Here is a 19,554-nt window from a genome sequence, read left to right as displayed (position 1 = left end):
ATAAAAATTAAGCCTTGTTAGTAGTAACACTTCAGCAGCACACACTTCAACTAGGTTTGGTGCCTTAATGTAACCCAACTAGAGGAGACATTTGCATTAGCACTACAAATAAGCTACCCTGACCCCTGTCCCTGCACCTAAAGAAAGAAAGGTGTGAAACCAAGTATAGGTGTGAAGTTCACAAGCTACTAGATGTTGATCTGTACATTATCGAACAAGACAGAATATTATATTAGGCAAAACGAAGAATGCAGATTGAAGATACCACTGGTGGGCTGGAGATACCACTGTCCCTCTAACCATCCAACCACAGGTTGATTCACGTCATGGGATGTAATTAATCAGTACTATTTCCGCAAAAGAAAACAATACTATGAACTATTCTAAATTTGTTTTTTTGCAAAAAGTGTTGTGAATTGTTAATTTTAATCCCATTGAAGATTTTCGGGATGATTTTCAGGAACATTAATGAGACGAGCAAAAACGTTGGGGTATTAAATTTAGTTTTACCATAAAGTACAAAACTTATTTATTTTATGCAAGTCAATGTTGGATAAATCAGTATTTTTTAATTAATTTAGTCCATAAGTACATCATGACTGCATTCCTAAAAGTATTAATCTCATATTGTAAAGTAATCATGCGAGCACTTACTATGCATATCTATGATAAATTGAAGTCGGCAAACACAAGAACCACTAAAAGAGGGGTGAATATAGCCTCTCTTTGCCTCGCCCTTCACACCGCAAATCAGCAGCGATGTGCATGAGTCGGTGCACTGCAACCCTGCTGCGGCAAGTGAGGCAAGCAGCACGGGATCGGTCCCAGCAATGGTGGTGGCACAACGGCGGCGACTGCACACGCGGTGCTGGCTCATTCCCGCCCAGCTCGCCCAGGGGATATATCATACCTTAGTCAGAAAGGTCAAAGCCGTGGCGGTGATAACTGCATAATCGATTGTCGTCTTCTTGGGGGCATCAGAATTGTTACCGATGGCGTCGGTGGAGAAGTTGAGGAAATAGTCAAAGTTCTGGACGAAAACAAACAGTAGCAAGCAGTCACACTGAAACACTCCCCCAAAACATTATTGCCCTTCTTCTGGTGCAGCATCACAAAACAACGGGTGTTCTGAAAGCACACATTCGGAACAGTCGCGCACACAATTGTCGGGAAGAAGTAGTTAGAATCATCAACAGTAAGAGGAACAACAGTGGTGCGTGCACAAGGATGCAGAGTGGATGTGATCTAGTCATGTGACGGCTAAGATTGTCAACGCCTTGAATATTTAGGTGATCGGGTAGGAATATGTTAATTTTCACTTTAGTATTTGTCATAAGCCAGCAAAATTAAAGTGCACATATGACATTGGTGTGAGCTCGGCTCGTTCATGAAATATGATGCGCACACACGATGAATGAGGATGACACATGCATCATTCCTCTTCTCCTGCTCCAATTTCTTTTTCGACAAAGGGTGGCTTCTCCTGCTCCAATAGGATGTGGAAGCAAGTATCTTATCTGGTCTTAACTCTCCTCCACTTTTGGTGTGTGATTAAACTTTCCAGCATGTCATGGAACACACATAGGCCTTTGGGATTTTTCGGTAATCATACAAACATATGGATGTGTAATTTTTACCAATTTCATGACACTTGAACGCCATTCTTTTACCTCCTGGGAGCACGTGCTTGGAGTACAATTTTTAACTACATAATTATATGCCTACAATTTTTGGCTCGATACATGATTTTTGAAATTATCTTGTGAATATGCAAATGTTCATCGGCGAGGCAAGCTGCATATATTACTAAGTTGGTTACACAATTTAGATATGTTATACTAGTATATTGTAAAGAGAATTAATGTAAAAACAAAGGAACAATATTACAGTTTACACAGTATGAATTCTATATGTTTTATGCATGTTACGAATGGTATGATTTTGATACCAAATACAAAGCACGCATAGTTGTCTACTCAATTAAAAGATGGTAAATTATACGAACGCACCACCAACCCACACAAGTGTTGGGAAATATAGGGAAAGACTACTTGTTTATACTTCATACACATCAGCACTCTCTATTTAGTCGCACCTAAATTAGGTAGTTTTGTAGTCTAAAACTTTGTCATGATACACACTACAACACGTTACCAACTTATGTAGATATTCAAAGATATTATAGACAAGGACAGATATAAACGCACAATAATACATTAAGATTAATAAGATCTTTTGTTGGTGAATTCTTCTATTATAGATTTAAGTGTTGAACCATTGAGTGTACCAAGAAATTTACTAGACCTATTTTTACCACAAAGTACAAAACTTATTTACTTTATGCAAGTCAATGTTGGATAAATTAGTACTTTTTTATTAATTTAGTCCATAAGTACATCATGAGTGCATTCCTAAAAGTATTAATCTCATATTGTAAAGTAATCATGCGAGCACTTACTATGCATATCTATGATAAATTGAAGTCGGCAAACACAAGAACCACTAAAAGAGGGGTGAATATAGCCTCTCTTTGCCTCGCCCTTCACACCGCAAATCAGCAGCGATGTGCATGAGTCGGTGCACTGCAACCCTGCTGCGGCAAGTGAGGCAAGCAGCACGGGATCGGTCCCAGCAATGGTGGTGGCACAACGGCGGCGACTGCACACGCTGTGCTGGCTCATTCCCGCCCAGCTCGCCCAGGGGATAGATCATACCTTAGTCAGAAAGGTCAAAGCCGTGGCGGTGATAACTGCATAATCGATTGTCGTCTTCTTGGGGGCATCCGAATTGTTACCGATGGCATCGGTGTAGAAGTTGAGAAAATAGTCAAAGTTGTGGACGAAAACAAATAGTAGCAAGCAGTCACACTGAAACACTCCCCAAAAACATTATTGCCCTTCTGGTGCAGCATCACAAAACAACGGGTGTTCTGAAAGCACACTTTCGGAACAGTCGCGCACACAGTTGTCGGGAAGAAGTAGCTAGAATCATCAACAGTAAGAGGAACAACAGTGGTACGTGCACAAGGATGCAGAGTAGATGTGATCTAGTCATGTGACGGCTAAGATTGTCAACACCTTGAATATTTAGGTGATCGGGTAGGAATATGTTAATTTTCAATTAAGTATTTGTCCTAAACCAGCAAAATTAAAGTGCACATATGTCATTGGTGTGAGCTCGGCTCGTTCATGAAATATGATGCGCACACACGATGAATGAGGATGACACATGCATCATTCCTCTTCTCCTGCTCCAATTTCTTTTTCGACAAAGGGTGGCTTCTCCTGCTCCAATAGGATGTGGAAGCAAGTATCTTATCTGGTCTTAACTCTCCTCCACTTTTGGTGTGTGATTAAACTTTCCAGCATGTCATGGAACACACATAGGCCTTTGGGATTTTTCGGTAATCATACAAACATATGGATGTGTAATTTTTACCAATTTCATGACACTTGAACGCCATTCTTTTACCTCCTGGGAGCACGTGCTTGGAGTACAATTTTTAACTACATAATTATATGCCTACAATTTTTGGCTCGATACATGATTTTTGAAATTATCTTGTGAATATGCAAATGTTCATCGGCGAGGCAAGCTGCATATATTACTAAGTTGGTTACACAATTTAGATATGTTATACTAGTATTTTGTAATGAGAATTAATGTAAAAACGAACGAACAATATTACAGTTTACACAGTATGAATTCTATATGTTTTATGCATGTTACGAATGGTATGATTTTGATACCAAATACAAAGCACGCATAGTTGTCTACTCAATGGAAAGATGGTAAATTATATAAAAAAGAACGCACCACCAACACACACGAGTGTTGGGAAATATAAGGAAAGACTACTTGTTTATACTTCATACACATCAGCACTCTCTATTTAGTCGCACCTAAATTAGGTAGTTTTCTAGTTTAAACCTTTGTCATGATACACACTACAACACGTTACCAACTTATGTAGATATTCAAAGATATTATAGACAAGGACAGATATAAACGCACAATAATAAATTAAGATCAATAAGATCTTTTGTTGGTGAATTCTTCTATTTATAGATTCAAGTGTTGAACCATTGAGTGTACCAAGAAATTTACTGGACCTATTCAACCGGTGATCATGGTTCCTATACCGTCTAATTTTTTTCTACATGTTTTTTATCAAAAGTATTAGGATTACATATTCATGCAAGATATTTTTGTCAAGTAGCTATTCTTAGCCTTTTCTAGTTTCACCAGTTCTAGTATTTGTTATTTTCCTCTTGTCCACGAATGGAATCCTAGCGCCGCTAGGAGAGGCAAGCCTTCCATCGCCGTCCTCTAGCGGCTCTCCTCCGCCGACGACCTCGGTCGTCGGTGGTGAGGAGGGTCGCCGGATCCACGCGTCTGGACAGTTTTTAGGCTGTTCATCGTCTTGGCTTCGTCGGCAGCGATGGTGGCACTCAATAAATTTTCTTCAAATCCTACTCTGACCAGACGATCGGTCCTATGGTCAGGGATGGATCTGGAATCCAGCCTGTTCAAGCAAGGATGGTGCGGCGTCGACGACATCCTCACGGTGGACCTGTGTCCTCAGGCCCCACTATTTCGACGACGTTTGCTCCGGCGCCGATGCGGAGCTTGGGAGGAGCGGATGCAGATTGTGGTCTGCATCGGCAGCATCTGCAAGATGGTGGATCGTGAGCTAGGTTCGTGGTACGTAGATGTCAGGTATGGTTTCCTCCTCCGACGTCTGAGTCATGTGGGGGTGCCAGATCTGGAGTTCGATGACATGCGCAGGGTGTTACCCTGGCCAAATTCGTTCAACGGTAATGGTTTCTCCTTTGGCGAGCCACCTTGGAGGTCCGCAAAGCTATCTATCAGCGATGGAGCCACGTCGAGCTCGGTGGTAATCTGTTATTTTTTTTCTTTGGTGGTTGTTGTGGTGGTGCCAGAGGCAGGTGCTACCTCTTGAGCACTGTGTTGGTTTTCCCTTGAAGAGGAAAGGGTGATGCAGTAAAGTAGCGTAAGTATTTCCCTCAGTTTTTGAGAACCAAGGTATCAATCCAGTAGGAGATCACGCTCGAGTCCCATGCACCTACACAAACAAATAAGAACCTCGCAACCAACGCGATAAAGGGGTTGTCAATCCCTTCACGGTCACTTACGAGAGTGAGATCTGATAGATATGATAAGATAATATTTTTGGTATTTTTATGATAAAGAGAAATAAAGATGCAAAGTAAAATAAACAGCAATAGAAATAGCTAAGTGATGAAAGATTAATATGATGGAAGATAGACCCTGGGGCCATAGGTTTCACTAGTGACTTCTCTCAAGAGCATAAGTATTACGGTGGGTAAACGAATTACTGTCGAGCAATTGATAGAATTGAGCATAGGTATGAGAATATCTAGGTATGATCATGTATATAGGCATCACGTTCGTGACAAGTAGACCGAAACGACTCTGCATCTACTAATATTACTCCACACATCGACCGCTATCCAGCATACATCTAGAGTATTAAGTTCATAAGAACAGAGTAATGCTTTAAGTAAGATGACATGATGTAGAGGGATAAACTCATGCAATATGATATAAACCCCATATTTTTATCCTCGATGGCAACAATACAATACGTGTCTTGCTGCCCCTGCTGTCACTCGGAAAGGACACCGCAAGATTGAACCCAAAGCTAAGCACTTTTCCCATTGCAAGATAGATCAATCTAGTAGGCCAAACCAAACTGATAATTCGAAGAGACTTGCAAAGATAACCAATCATACATAAAAGAATTCAGAGGAGATTCAAATATTGTTCATAGATAAACTTGATCATAAACCCACAATTCATCGGATCTCGACAAACACATTGCAAAAAAAAGAGTTACATCAAATAGATCTCCAAGAGAATCGAGGAGAACTTTGTATTGAGATCTAAAGAGAGAGAAGAAGCCATCTAGCTACTAGCTATGGACCCGAAGGTCTGAAGTAAACTACTCACACATCACCGGAGAGGCCATGGAGTTGATGTAGAGGCCCTCCGTGATCAATGCCCCCTCCGGCGGAGCTCCAGAAAAGGCCCCAAGATGGGATCTCTCGGGTATAGAAGGTTGCGGCGGTGGAATTAGGTTTTCGTGGTGCTCCTGAATGTTGGGGGGGGGGGGGTACGTGGATATATATAGGAGAAAGAAGTACGTCGGTGGAGCAACGAGGGGCCCACGAGGGTGGAGGGCGTGCCCAGCGGGGGTAGGCGCGCCCCCTGCCTCGTGGCCTCCTTGATTGTTTCTTGACGCCCACTCCAAGTCTCCTAGATCACGTTTGTTGAGAAAATCACGTTCCCGAAGGTTTCATTCCGTTTGGACTTCGTTTGATATTTTTTTTCTGCGAAACACTGAAATAGGCAAAAAAACAACAATTTGGGCTGGGCCTCCGGTTAATAGGTTAGTCCCAAAAATAATATAAAAGTGTATAATAAAGCCCATTAAACATCCAAAACAGATAATATAATAGCATGGAGTAATAAAAAATTATAGATACGTTGGAGGCGTATCAGCAGGTGACGGGTGTTGGTGTCAAGCTCAGAGGTTTCTTCGGTCTTGTTGGTAATCTTACTTCTTGGCTGGTGTTCCTTTGTGCAAAGGCTAGCATTCTACTATGTATTCAGTTTTGCCAGGTCGGTGTGTACATGACATACTATGATCCTTATGATATAAATGAGACACGTATTACCATGAAAAAAATAGTCTCACCAGTTTTCCTCATGATTTATATGATGGTGCATTGCCATGGTATAACCCTTGTCTTTTAGCTCAGTATTATTTGAAATACTCATTTACTGATATTTGAAAGCACTATGGAATTGTGGGTTTACCTTGTCATTATTCTTCTCTTCTAGAGGTTGTACTACCGAGCAGTTTTATACGAGTACTTCTCATGTTCGAGAAAAAGAGCACATCTCAGGCTACTTTATCTTCATTCGAACCACCAGTTTGAATAAATTCTTCTAATCCTTTCATCTCCTCTCCAACCAGTTTGTTTTTCAGCTTCACAAATGTTATTTCTGTTACCTATTGGCCCAGCAACATATATAGATGAATATATGCAATGTTTTGTGCAGTTTGTACAGTGTCATTCCAATCTCCAAGGTTGGGTCAAATATAAATCATGTTCTTGTTCGCCATATGAGAATTGCGGACGGAATAGATATAGCGGCGATGTTTATTGAGGGGCTATCAGAGATCTTTATTGGTTGACGGTACTTTGAAGACTACTTCTTAGGTTACGTTCACAAGATAAATGTTTTATTAATATTACACGACACACCCTCCTTGCAAGTTGTCGTGCCAAGTTCGGAAATCTATGTTTTAGTGCTTATGTGTGATTTTGAACAAAGATTTTGTATTGGCGTTTATGTATTATGTTTAATTTGAGAAATTATATCACATTTATTTATCCACCTACTATTGCAACTCATTGTTAATTGATTTAGATTTCTATGTGCTTTTACTGCATATCGGGAATTGTTTCTTAGACAAGGATTGAGATTATGTTTAATGAAAACTTTCAGGCCAGGATATCTTGATCTATCAAAGAGTGAAATAACTATCTAAGATGTATCACATAATTCGTTTGATTAGGACGACCATTTATGTATTTTTTCCATTTGAAGATACCACCCGAGAAAAACAAATCTCGACACAATGTTGCAGGAACCTTCTATTGTAGTACTATGTATCATCAAGCATCTAAAGAGTTAGGAGTAATGTGTCATTATAAATATGCATACACCAGGTAAACTTTCACTCGATACAATGTAATTTTTTTGCTTGTATTTGTTCAGGAAGAATAATTGTGTATCAATTTTATTCCTATGAATTTTGATTAGTCAATGTTTCAGACGTGCCTTGCACATGCAAGCTTGCTAGTTTTAGAGAGAGAACGGTGGCTTGATGGAACTTGCTAGTTTTAGACAGAGAACGATGACTCGACGGAACCGTTCACACCTTAGCTTTTCCCTAGCAAGATAACGTAAATTGTAAGATCAAGATAGGTCAATTATACAGATCGAACGGTTATTATATTTTTAAGGACACGTTCACACATTTGCTTTTTCCCAGCAAGAGTAAATTAAGATAGGTCAACTGTATAGATCACACGGATCTCTACTCTTTTCTTCAGCATGTTGAGTTCATCCGACATAAATCGAATTGGTCCATGCAAATGTCTTACAATAAGAAAAGACCGGAACATGGCTAAAACTAAAAAGCAGCATGGTCTTCCTCTTTTTCTCTTCCACAGGTGACAATCGAATTCTCAATTTTTGTACATTGCAACTGACTAGTTCTATAGTTTAGTAGTATCGTAAGAGATTCAAGGAGCAACACTCACCTCGCCTTTCACCACCACCGTGAGTTGCGTATACATCTTGTGTCATCCAAATGCATTGATGTCGTGTCATCCACATGCATCAATCATGATCAAGTTGCATGAGGTGCATGCTATGAACTATGACCGGCAAAGCGTTTGTGATTTCCGTGTTGGTTTTTGATGTGGAGACAAGTGGACGACGTGAGTAAAAATCGGAACATTAATTTTAGGGTAGAAGATGCTCACTGGTCTAGCTAGCAATTGATACGCCCCAGACGTATCTACTTTTCTAAACATTTTTGCTCTTATTTTGGACTCTAATTTGCATGATTTGAATAGAACTAACCCAGACTGACATTGTCTTCAGCAGAATTGACATGGTGTTATTTTTATGCAAAAATAAAAGTTTTCGGACAGAGCTGAAAATTTACGGAGAATATTTTCAGAATATATAAAAATATTAGCAAAGAGAACTACTGGATGGGGGGCACCTAGGAGTCACAAGTTCACGGGGCGCGCCCTGTGAGCTTGTGGATCCCATGAGCCTCCGGTTGCCCTAATTCTAACTCCATAAATACCTAGTCGCGGAGAAAAAAATCAAAGAGAAAGCTTCATCACGTTTTACGATACAGAGCCGTCGCCACCTCCTGTTTTCATCGGGAGGGCTGATCTGGAGTTCGTTTGGGGTTTCGGAAGGTGGAATTCGTCGTCATTGTCATCATCAACCCTTCTCCATCAACAATTCCATGATGCTCACCGCCGGGGGTGAGTAATTCCTTCATAGGCTTGCTTGACGGTGATGCAATTGAATGAGATTTGTCATGTAGCCGAGTCAAGTTATTAGGGCCTGATCCCTAGTATTCACTGTGTTCTAAGATTGATGTTGTTATGACTTTGCTATGCTTAATGCTTGTCACTAGGGCCTGAGTGCCATGATTTCAGATCTGAACCCTTTACGTTTTCATGAATATATTTGAGTTCTTGATCCGCATACCCCAAGGTGACAATAATTGGGATTCTTTCGAGTGATTACCGAGTCAAGTTGTATGCATCTATTATTTGTTATGATCCGCATACCCCAAGGTGACAATAATTGGGATTCTTTCCAGTGATTACCGTAGTATTAGAAGTTCATGTAGTCACTATGTGTTAATGCATTGTTCTGGCTCTTTATTAAAAGGAGGCCTTTATATCCCTTAGATTTCCTTATGGACCCCTCTGCCACGGGAGGGTAGGGCAAAAGAAGCCAATGCAAGTTCTTGTTATAAGCACGTATGACTATGTACGAATACATGCCTACATTACATTGATGAATTGGAGCTATTGTGTATCGCTCTAGGTTGTGAGTGTTATATGATGAATATAATCTAACACAAATATCCATCCTTGATCCAATGCCTACGCTTTTGTCATATTGGTTTTTGCTAAATTACTTTCGCTGATGCTGCTGTTATATTGCTACAAAACTGCTAATGTTATTGTTACCGTTACTATTGCTACTGCTATTATTGCTATCAAACTATCATACTACTCTCTCCGTAAACTAATATAAGAGCATTTAGAATACTAAAGTAGTAATCTAAACGCTCTTATATTAGTTTACAAAGGGAGTACTCTGCTACTAAACACTTTGCTGCAGATATTTACTTCTCCAATTGTGGTTGAATTGACAACTCAACTGCTAATATTTGCTAATGTTTTTGGCTCCCCTTATGTCGAATCAATAAATTTGGGTAAAATTCTACCCTCGAATACCATCGTGATCCCCTATACTTGTGGGTTATGAGCAATATGTGGGCTCTTTAAGTTTTACAAAGAATTTGACAAGGTTGTCACTATATTGGTTGGGATAGAGGACAGAGCATGTAGCCTTAGCATGGAATGGCTACCATAGATGCAAAATGGCGAAGCCTGGAATGACTCCCGTACCATAGATGGCAAAACGATTAATGCTTAAGTCTGCACCTATAGCTCAACACCGTGAGTACACAAACTCATTTTGCCATTTTACGATAGACGATGCCGGTCGTGGGTGGTTTTCACAAGACCCAACTCGATTATTTTCATGGGTGCAATGATATAGATAGAAGAGGTGTATATACCACATTCAAAAAGCATGCATGCATGTTCTACTTCAATCGAGTTCCATAGGACAAGACCACATCTTATATGTAGCACCATGCATATACAACAAAATGAGACCACGAAGCAAACACAAACCACCCATAGGTCATACACGGCTGATAATGAACAATGGAGGATGAGATGGAGATTAAGTGGCCAGGCATGGTAGATAGCGTAACACAGTCTGATAAGAAAGGCCTCAAAGAGCAATCCTCCTTTCAATCCTTGTTGGCTAGATTAGGGAAACGAACACATGCCTTCTTTGTTCATCTTTAGTTTGCATGCAGTGATATAGACCCGTCCGAAGCTTTCAGTATTGATGGCCCCATATATATGTCATGCTAAATCTATCTATCTTCCTTGTATCTCTCCATTAAGATTGATGGTGCCGAATTACACCAAAGTGAGAAACAAAAAAGTTGTGCCCAATTAGTATCTAACTAACTACTCGCTATCTTCTGTCTCACATGCATACTGCTAGAAGCTGTCCTTCTCTTTCAAAAATCTTTGCGTCCAAGCCCCCCACAAGAAGGAGCTGTCGGCGGAGTGACACTAGAATTCCTGGGGGTGAAACACAAAAGTGTGAACATTTGAGGGGGAAAATGCTAGTTTTCCTTCCATGTAAACCCTCTACTTTCCTTCACAAAATTGTCCAAGGCTGGGGGGGGGGGGGGGGGGGGGGGCAAAGCCCCCCTCCCCCGACTACACTAAGCTCCGCCAGTAGTGAGTTGTTTAAATTTCACCCCATGTGTCTTGCATGCGGGAGCTTGTAGTACATGTAGATCATAAAAAAGTAAAAAAATGTCGTCCTTTCTATGATGCAGGTTTCCTTAGCCTAGACTGTGGTGGGAAGACCAGCAATTACACAGATGACAACCCTGTCTCCCCAGACCCAGTAGCTTCAGAAGCAATACATGAGTATGCGGTACTTCTCTGTAGACAACATGAAGTACTGCTACAACATCGATATTAGGGAGAGGGCACATTACCTAGTGAGAGCAACTTTTCTCTACGTGTCTTCAAGGAGAGCCCGTTTTACCCTAAGTTCAGGATTTCGCTCAGAGCTAGGCGGTGGTGCACGATTGTGATCGATGCCCGAGATCGATTGAGGTGGAGGAGGTCATTGTGTTGACGCGGACGTCGAAGCTTAGCGTATGTCTCTCAGACACAGCGATGGGATGGCCATTCATCTCAACGATAGAGCTGCGGATGTTCAGAGGATCACTCTACACCACGCCGCATGAGGTGGATTTTCCATGGTCTTTCTACGAGGGTAAACTTTAATTTGGCACGAAAGTCCATTCCTGAATGGTCATTTTCTCTAGCCTTTTTTCAGTTACCTCTATGCTTGCTTCTAATAAGATTGTCTTTACGGATACAATGAGTTGATCAGGTATACGTCATCTTCCTTATAGTTGGTAATTTATTATTCATTTCCTACTTTCTCTACACCACTAGAAATTATTATGTAGGTGTAGTATATAGAAAGGCCCCTTCACGAAGGGTACATCTAGCAAGCTCTGGGAAAGTTCTTTATCTAGGAACATATTTTCATTTGTATGTTATATCCAACATGGAAAGGTAGTTCACCTGCATCCATAGTAGGCCCTAGGTAAAGATTATGGGATCCACATGCATATGTTACTACCTTCATAGTGGGTAGTAACACTGCCAGAGCTTAGTTGGGTTCAGGGGGTCCGATGCCCCCTCCTCCAGCTTTAGCCATAATCGGGAAGGAAAAATTAACTAAGGCCTTAAGTTGAAGAAAATCTAGTGTTATGCCCCCTCAAACATCCAAAATGTTGTATTTTGCCCCCGAGGAAGTCTTCTCAAGCTCCACTACTGGGTAGTAACATAAGTGTGGTATTATGCAAGACTTCATTTATTTAGATGTAGACTCATTTTTCCTTAGGCACGTTATATTAGGGTAACATATTATGTTACCACAAGCACCTCTCTCCTCATTAACCACTTACACATGAGCAACATGCCAATGAATGTGTTATCTTACAAGCTAACCTACTTCCACTATGGCCAGCCTTACAATCAACTCCTCGCCCATCTAAAGAAAAAAAAATCTCTGTCACCCATCCTTTAACACACAAGTGTGTCACCACCTGAATTTGCCTCGTTGGTGAGAGAGAGACCTTGTGCAACATGAGAGAGAGGGCGCGAGCTAAGAGAGAGCTTATTTTTAGGGAATACCAAATGTGATAGCTTGTGATAGAGACTGCATATGCATAAATGACCTAAGTGAAGTTGACGGTGGCTTTATTGAAGTGGACGAGAGAGAGAGAGAGAGAGAGAGAGAGAGAGAGAGAGAGAGAGAGAGAGAGAGAGAGAGAGAGAGAGAGATTGTTTGCTTGCATTTTTACAGAGAATCCGTTGTTTGCTACTAGAGAGATGTCACCAAAAATTGATTTACAGGTGAGGCTAGATGCGGCTCACTCTACTAAAACTATGACGCCACTCACACTGACTAAAAATGGTCCATGCTCGAGTCTAGTAGTTGACCAATGAATATATAATGGATATGATCTTGGTTTAATGTTTTAATTTTAGTATAGGTTTATATGTCACTTTTGTAGATCAAAGATAAAAACTAATGGCTTCAGATGATGCTTTGAAAATGTCAATTGATGAAGTCACTATGATGGACCGAACTGAATACTCATTTAGTTTGACAATCAGAAGAGATGCATAAAAATTATTGTTTTTCTTTATATATGTTGCTTATGATAATACAAAAGATGTATTTCTCTAAATATTTATTTTTGCAGAGTATGAGAGAAATAAAGATGGATTATGCTGGCATTAAAAAAAGAGTCCGTCGACAAGGGACCCGAGGCAATGTGGTTGGAACGGGCAAAAAATTCACTGAATTTTATACAACATTACAGGTATATATACATGCAGTTAGAGCAAAACTAAAAGGTTAAAGCAATGCACAGTCATTCTACTAGTTATTGTAGGCATGCAACGGAAAAAAGGTGTGCAATGGGAAAACCGTATGGGCTCCCGAGAAAAGCGTGCGGGCCAGCGGAAGGGCGCGCGAGCATGAGCGACATCATTTTGCCAGTTTCCTGACTGTGAAACGAAAGGCACAGAATAAGAACGGGCTCTAAACAAAGAAAAAATAATCTGAAATGCTCAGTTTTTTCGGAGGTGAGCCCGTGACATGGTAGGGTCACTGACGTGGATAAGCTGCATGCTTGGATAAATAGGTTAGTGAGGATATCTCTTTTAGCCTTTTAGGTATATTGGATTCACAAACCCTTTTTGAATTTTTGAACAGTATTTCGAATGCATTGATATATATCTATCTGTATATTATTAAAACGAAAACGAACGGTGATGATTTAGTGTTGTAGATTTAAGTTATTTAAATGGCTTAGATTCATCTGTACATGGACCAAAAGAAAGAAAAAACTCACGCGCCTGTGAAAAAGAAAAAGGAAAGGAGAATATGACACGGACACGCACCTTTCCATCGCAAGCATTCAAACAAGAAAGAAATGCCAAGTACACGTCCACACAATGACCTATTTTAGCTCATGCATACGCATCAGCAAGTTTGATTTAGGAGGCAAAAATCATATATTTGACATCAGGGCGAAATCAAATCACAAAATGATCTACTCTCGAAAAAATTTCACTCTGCTGACCCTTTCATGTGGCGCCCGACAGCTAGGCGCCACACACCACTGTGCAGTGCCTCTGCCTTAGGCGTCGCACCTCTTGCCAGCGTGGCAGCTCTGGTTGGGTTGCGGCCCCACAGACAGCAGTGCAACGCCCAAGGGATAGACGCCACACTGTGTAATGTGCAGCACCTATGGCTTGGGCGCTGCACATTGACTTAAGCCGCATCGGGCCAGCCCCTCCCAGCAGTTCTTCCCCCCTTTGAGCAGTTGCTCTGTTTACAGAGAGCGGCGGCAGCGGCGCTCCCTTAGGATCCCCCCACACCCCTCTCAGATCTGAAGTTTTAAGGCCCGGATTCGATCTCCAATCCCTCCTACTAGGTAAACTCCTCTGTTCCCTTTCTTTTTCTCCGTAAATGCGTTGCAATTTTAGGGATTTGCCCAAGATTAGGTGGAACCTTTGATTTGCTTGGTTTGGATCTTTGTTTGCCCAAGATTAGGTGCAACCTTTGACCCCCCCACACTATATGATTCTTGTTAGTGAAACCTAGATTGTAATTTTTTTTAGATATATATGAGATGCCTAGTTTTGTAGATAATTATGAGATGTTGAGTGTTGTGGCTATATGTGAGATGTTGAATTTTTTTAGATATATATTAAATGTTGAGTTTATTTGAAATATAAGATGTTGATTTACTTGAACACATATGACATACTAGATATATATGAGAATTTACAATCATTTATTCATTGTGTGAGAAGGAGATGTTGAGATTCTTGTAGATGAATACATATGAGATGTTTAGATGAACACATATGAAATGTTGAGTGTTTACCGATATTTGAGATGAACTCATATATGTTTATTGTTTGAACTTTGTAAGGATGGTTTGGCTTCTCGACGATGTCTACGACACGAAACACCGGGCCTACATGATGTGCGAGAAGGAGATGGTAATAACGAGTAATCTAAATATTTTGCCTTAAGTTGAAATTTACATGCCCTAAGATTTGTCATTACTTGTTTTTTGCAGAAGCTTGAACCTTTGAAGATTCGGTATCACGGGGTCTCTGGTCCTGCCATGCCTTACGATGAGCGGTACACACCGTACATCAAGCAGGCAGGACTACTCCCGTGGATTCAGTTGGTCAGCCGGTCCACGCCGAATCTGAACGCTCCACTGGTGTCCGCTCTTGCTGATCGGTGGAGGCCGGAGACGCATAGTTTCCATCTTCGGACTGGGGAGATGACCGTGACGCTCGAGGATGTCTCGTTGATCACCGGTCTTGCTATCGACGGGATGCCTCTCTGTATGAGCACCGATTCTGATGGGTGGCGCGAGCAGATGATTGCTCTTATCGGTATGGCTCCTACCGAGGCTGAGGCTGATGTAGAGGAGGGAGAAGAGAAGAAGAAGAAGGAAAGGAAAGCATCCGGAGCTGCTTTCACGTGGATTCAAACTCACTTTGCGACGTGCCCTCCGGATGCCACTGATGACGTGATCCAGACACATGCTCGTGTCTACATGTGGTATGTTGTGTCGAGGACTTTGTTTCCTGATTCCACTGGCAAGAACGCTCCATGGATGTGGCTGAAGGCGTTGACCGTCTTCGATAGCAAATGGAGCTGGGGTTCAGCGACTCTTGCCTACTTGTACCGACAGGTAGTTGGTCTGTTTTGTGATCAACTCATTTCTTCATTAGCAATGCAAGCTTGCTGTCAAGTTAACATTGTTTTTCTTTCATATGCAGCTGGACGATGCGTGTTGCAGGATCACAGATAGTGCAGGCATTGGTGGTAATATGCTTCTACTTTTTGTATGGAGCTGGGAGCGTCTGCCTGTTGGACGCCCAAAGAGCGTCAGGTTTAATCCTTGGTATGAAGATGAAGATGACGAATTACGGCGCCCCACTTGGGCTTACAAGTGGGATGTGGTTTCCGAGATGACGAATGATGTCAATCTCATGTACCAGAAGTACGTTGCCGAGTTGGACACGATTACGCCTGAGCAGGTAATGAGGTCATTACTTCAGTCATTTCTCATGTTTGCCTAAAAAATTCACCAATTTTGCATTGTTGCCCTATTTCATAGGTGGAATGGCAGCCATATGGCGCCGATGACAGACTTGGGTACACCCCGGAGTTTACCATCAACCCGATGTGCTTGCGGGATAGGGATCTCTGGCGTATGCGGTGCCCACTGATATGCAACTGGGCTGTTGAGTTTCATTTGCCACATCGCGTGTCTCGTCAGTTTGGTCTGTTCCAGCCTCACCCGCCAGAATGGGTGGATACGGACAAAGCACTTCATAGGTAAGACAGCATGAACTGTATTGACTAAGCATCATCACTCCTTGATTTTGCTAATGTTTGGTTTTGTACCATGCAGGTTGGACAGGAGAAGGCAGCGGAAGATAAAGGACTGGGACAAGCATCATGCTTCGTATGTTACCCGCTTCCAGCTTTGTGTGGAGGAAGCTCGTAGCAGTGCACGCGCCAAGCTCCGTGAGCATTGTCCACTTGCTTTTGATAACTACATACGATGGCTTCTTGAAAATACTCGAGTTGAGATATGCCCGCCGGCATATAATGAGGATATTCTTGAAGAACCCGTAAACTTTGAGGATCTATCAAAGGGGAAGTACAACAGAGATGTCAGGGTAGGGCACGGAGTCCCTGCTGTTCCGGTGATTAACTATGTGGTAAAGTGTTTCTTCTTTACTTTCCCGTTGGCCGTATTACACATGTTTGAATGGCTAACGTGTTCATTCTTTCTCATCCGCAGCGCACCGAGATCAAGAAAGCAGCTGATGAGAGCCAGTCTATTCTAGAGGAAACACCGGTTGGAAAAGGCAATGATGATGGTCCACTACGAGCATTCCTCAAGGTACAAATCGCATTCACTATGAGAGGTAGTCTATGTTGCGGAGTTTCATATCTTCCACACTTGTTCATGTTACAGCGTCAGGCCAAGAATTTAAGGCGGTTATCGAATCTTCTCGGTTGGCGTGATCCCGAAATTGATGAACCATCTGCCTCTAGGTCTGGTACACCATCAGACCCCTCATCTCACCATCAGAGGGACGATGTGAGTTCCTCATATGCTTATCAGGATGATGAGGGTGCGGTCACCCAAGAGGTATGACTAATCCTTTAGATGTGATTCTCACTTGATTATGACGTAGGTCTTCACCATATTGTTTGATTGTGTGATAGGGCGATGAGCTTGATGATGACATGACTTTGGCGGACGCTCAACTTCGGTCCCCATATGTGTTCAAGCCTAGGCAGCCCAGACGCCGGTACACGCCCAACGACTTTGACAACAGAGGCAACCCAAAGGTGGTCGTAGGGACCTCGCGGATGGCTAGCTTGGATCATGAGGCGGAGGCGGAGGCGGAGGAGGAAGTGCAGGAAGAGGAGGCTCGTCCATCCAGGAAGAAGAAGATTGCCTGCAGGCGTGGCACCAGGAACACGCGCGGAAGGCATTAGTGTTTGTTACTATGGAAGTGCTCTCTTGTAGCCGTTTCGTTAGGTTGATGAACTTGTTTGGTTATGTTATATGTTGGTGAACTCTTACTATTGTGGTATTTGTGTTGTCCTAAAAGATGTGATGTTCAAATTATTATGGTATTGTGGTATTTGTTCAGTTGAATTGTTCAATATTTGTGGTATTGTGGTATTTGTTCAGTTGAATTGTTCAATATTTGTATTTGCCAAAATGGAATCAGTTTCTGCAGTTTGGCAGTTAACAGCACTGCAGCGCCTGACAGTCAGGCGCTGCACTGTACAATGCAGCGCCCAAAGCCTAGGCACTGCACCTTACTGCAAAAACAGAGTTGACAGTACATTCATTTCACCGGAACATCATAATACTTACAATGACTGCATCATCATCAAAACAGAGTTCATAACTTAAGACAATTCGAACTATGACATGGTTCACGACACATTCATTACAAATGACAAATGGTAGCTTGCCCTAGAAAATAGTTCACCAACATCTTACATGCCCTCACAAGTTCACGACTCGTGCACCGAACCGAAGTCCCTACTGAGTAGAGCGAGGCCATTTCCCCTTCTTGTCACGGGCCGAGTCCTCCTCTTGCGCCTCGCGAGCCTTTGCAAGCTTTCTTGCCCTCTCCTCCTCACGAGCAAGTTTCGCTTGGCGTGCCCTCTCCTCGTCTCGTTTCTTCCGCTCCATCCTCTCCTTCTGACGACGCTCTTCCTCCAAGCCTCTTCGAAACGATTCTTCGAACCGCCGTTGCCGCCTAAGACAATCTTGGTATTGGTCCTTTTTGACATCTTCTGGCACTTCAAGATCTATCCACGTGAAGTACTTGCATAGAGGAGGCGGTGACTGCATACAAAATTTTTGTTAGTGTTGACACACATTTGATAGTAACATTTTACTTCTTGAGCTTACCGGTGGTTGGTCATAGGCGTTAGTTGGAAGTGCACGATCATAAGCATAGTTCGGGCATACAAATATCTCCGCCCTTCCGTCCATGATTTATTTCGGTCGGTGGATACCTTCACCTTGCAAACATCTCCACACCAACATGGCAGGATGTTGGCATCTTTCTCCTTCACCTTGTCCAAAGATGCGTCCTCCCACTTGTTCGGCATGTCTTCTTGGTTAGCACACAGTGGCCTCGTCATGGAACCAGATTAAGCCATGCCTACAAAACCGATAATTCTTGGTTAACCCTAACCCCCACTTAACAATAACACAATCCTAACCATAGCATAACCCTAACACCAACATCAAACACACATACCCCTAACCCTAGCATACCATGAAAGCCTAACCAACCCAAATTAGCAAAGAAACCTAACATCATTCAACAAATATTTGCAAATCCAATCCAATCCCCAAAGTAGCAAGATTTGAGCAAATGTGACAATTCCTATGGATGAAAACGAGGGGAACGGAGGAGATTACCTTAAGGGAGGGTTTGGCTTCGAAATCCATGGTCAAATACTCCAGATCTGAGGAGGATTTGAGAAGGGGAGAGAGGAGGGCAGAGGGGAGGCACTGAGCTTCGGGTTTGTGTGGGGGTGGGGATGTGTGGGGTGGGGATGGGTGGGAGGGGGTGAGTGCAGCAAATAGATGTCCAGCCGTGCAGCGCCTAAGGGAGAGGCGCCACACACCATAGTGCAGCGCCTCAGCTTTAGGCGCTGCACTTCTGGACATCCCAGTCCAGAGAGCAACAGAAGCTTCCAGTATGTTTTCTGCCCAAAAAAATTCTAAGTGAGTGTGCAATGCCCAAGGGATAGGCGCTGCACTGTAATGTGCAGCGCCTCGGCCTTAGGCGCTGCACTATCTGCTGTTTTCATATACAAAGTGATTTTTATGTTTTGTGATTCACATAGATGGCACATAATCATATCCAAATCACATGTAGTAGTCCAAATCACATACTCATA

The 19,554-nt window shown here is 42.3% G+C and overlaps 2 protein-coding genes and 1 long non-coding RNA gene across 3 annotated transcripts in view; all 3 read left to right on the top strand.

The window, feature by feature from the left end:
- Positions 1 to 769, top strand: part of LOC125519281 (lysine histidine transporter 2-like) — a 6,183-nt gene extending 5,414 nt beyond the window's left edge. The window contains exon 9 of the mRNA XM_048684137.1: positions 633 to 769. Within this exon, the coding sequence (XP_048540094.1) occupies positions 633 to 769 (137 nt within the window). The remainder of the gene's footprint in view (positions 1 to 632) is intronic.
- Positions 770 to 14,814: 14,045 nt separating this feature from the next.
- LOC125519280 (serine/threonine-protein phosphatase 7 long form homolog) lies at positions 14,815 to 16,634 on the top strand (the record flags this gene model as incomplete). The annotated part of the gene is made up of 5 exons (XM_048684136.1): positions 14,815 to 15,077; positions 15,158 to 15,787; positions 15,876 to 16,136; positions 16,217 to 16,437; positions 16,514 to 16,634. Coding segments are annotated over exons 1-5 (1,302 nt in total), but the record flags the coding sequence as incomplete, so codon positions are not given.
- Positions 16,635 to 17,131: 497 nt separating this feature from the next.
- On the top strand, positions 17,132 to 17,765 carry LOC125521569. Its single transcript, XR_007289330.1, has 2 exons — positions 17,132 to 17,263; positions 17,341 to 17,765. It is a non-coding gene; the product is annotated as an uncharacterized LOC125521569 (long non-coding RNA).
- Positions 17,766 to 19,554: the final 1,789 nt, after the last annotated feature.

The sequence above is a fragment of the Triticum urartu genome, chromosome 7, assembly GCF_003073215.2.
Source record: "Triticum urartu cultivar G1812 chromosome 7, Tu2.1, whole genome shotgun sequence".
NCBI lineage: Eukaryota > Viridiplantae > Streptophyta > Magnoliopsida > Poales > Poaceae > Triticum > Triticum urartu.
Note: the sequence above shows the minus strand (reverse complement) of the source record. Positions and strands in the feature narration are given on the sequence as shown.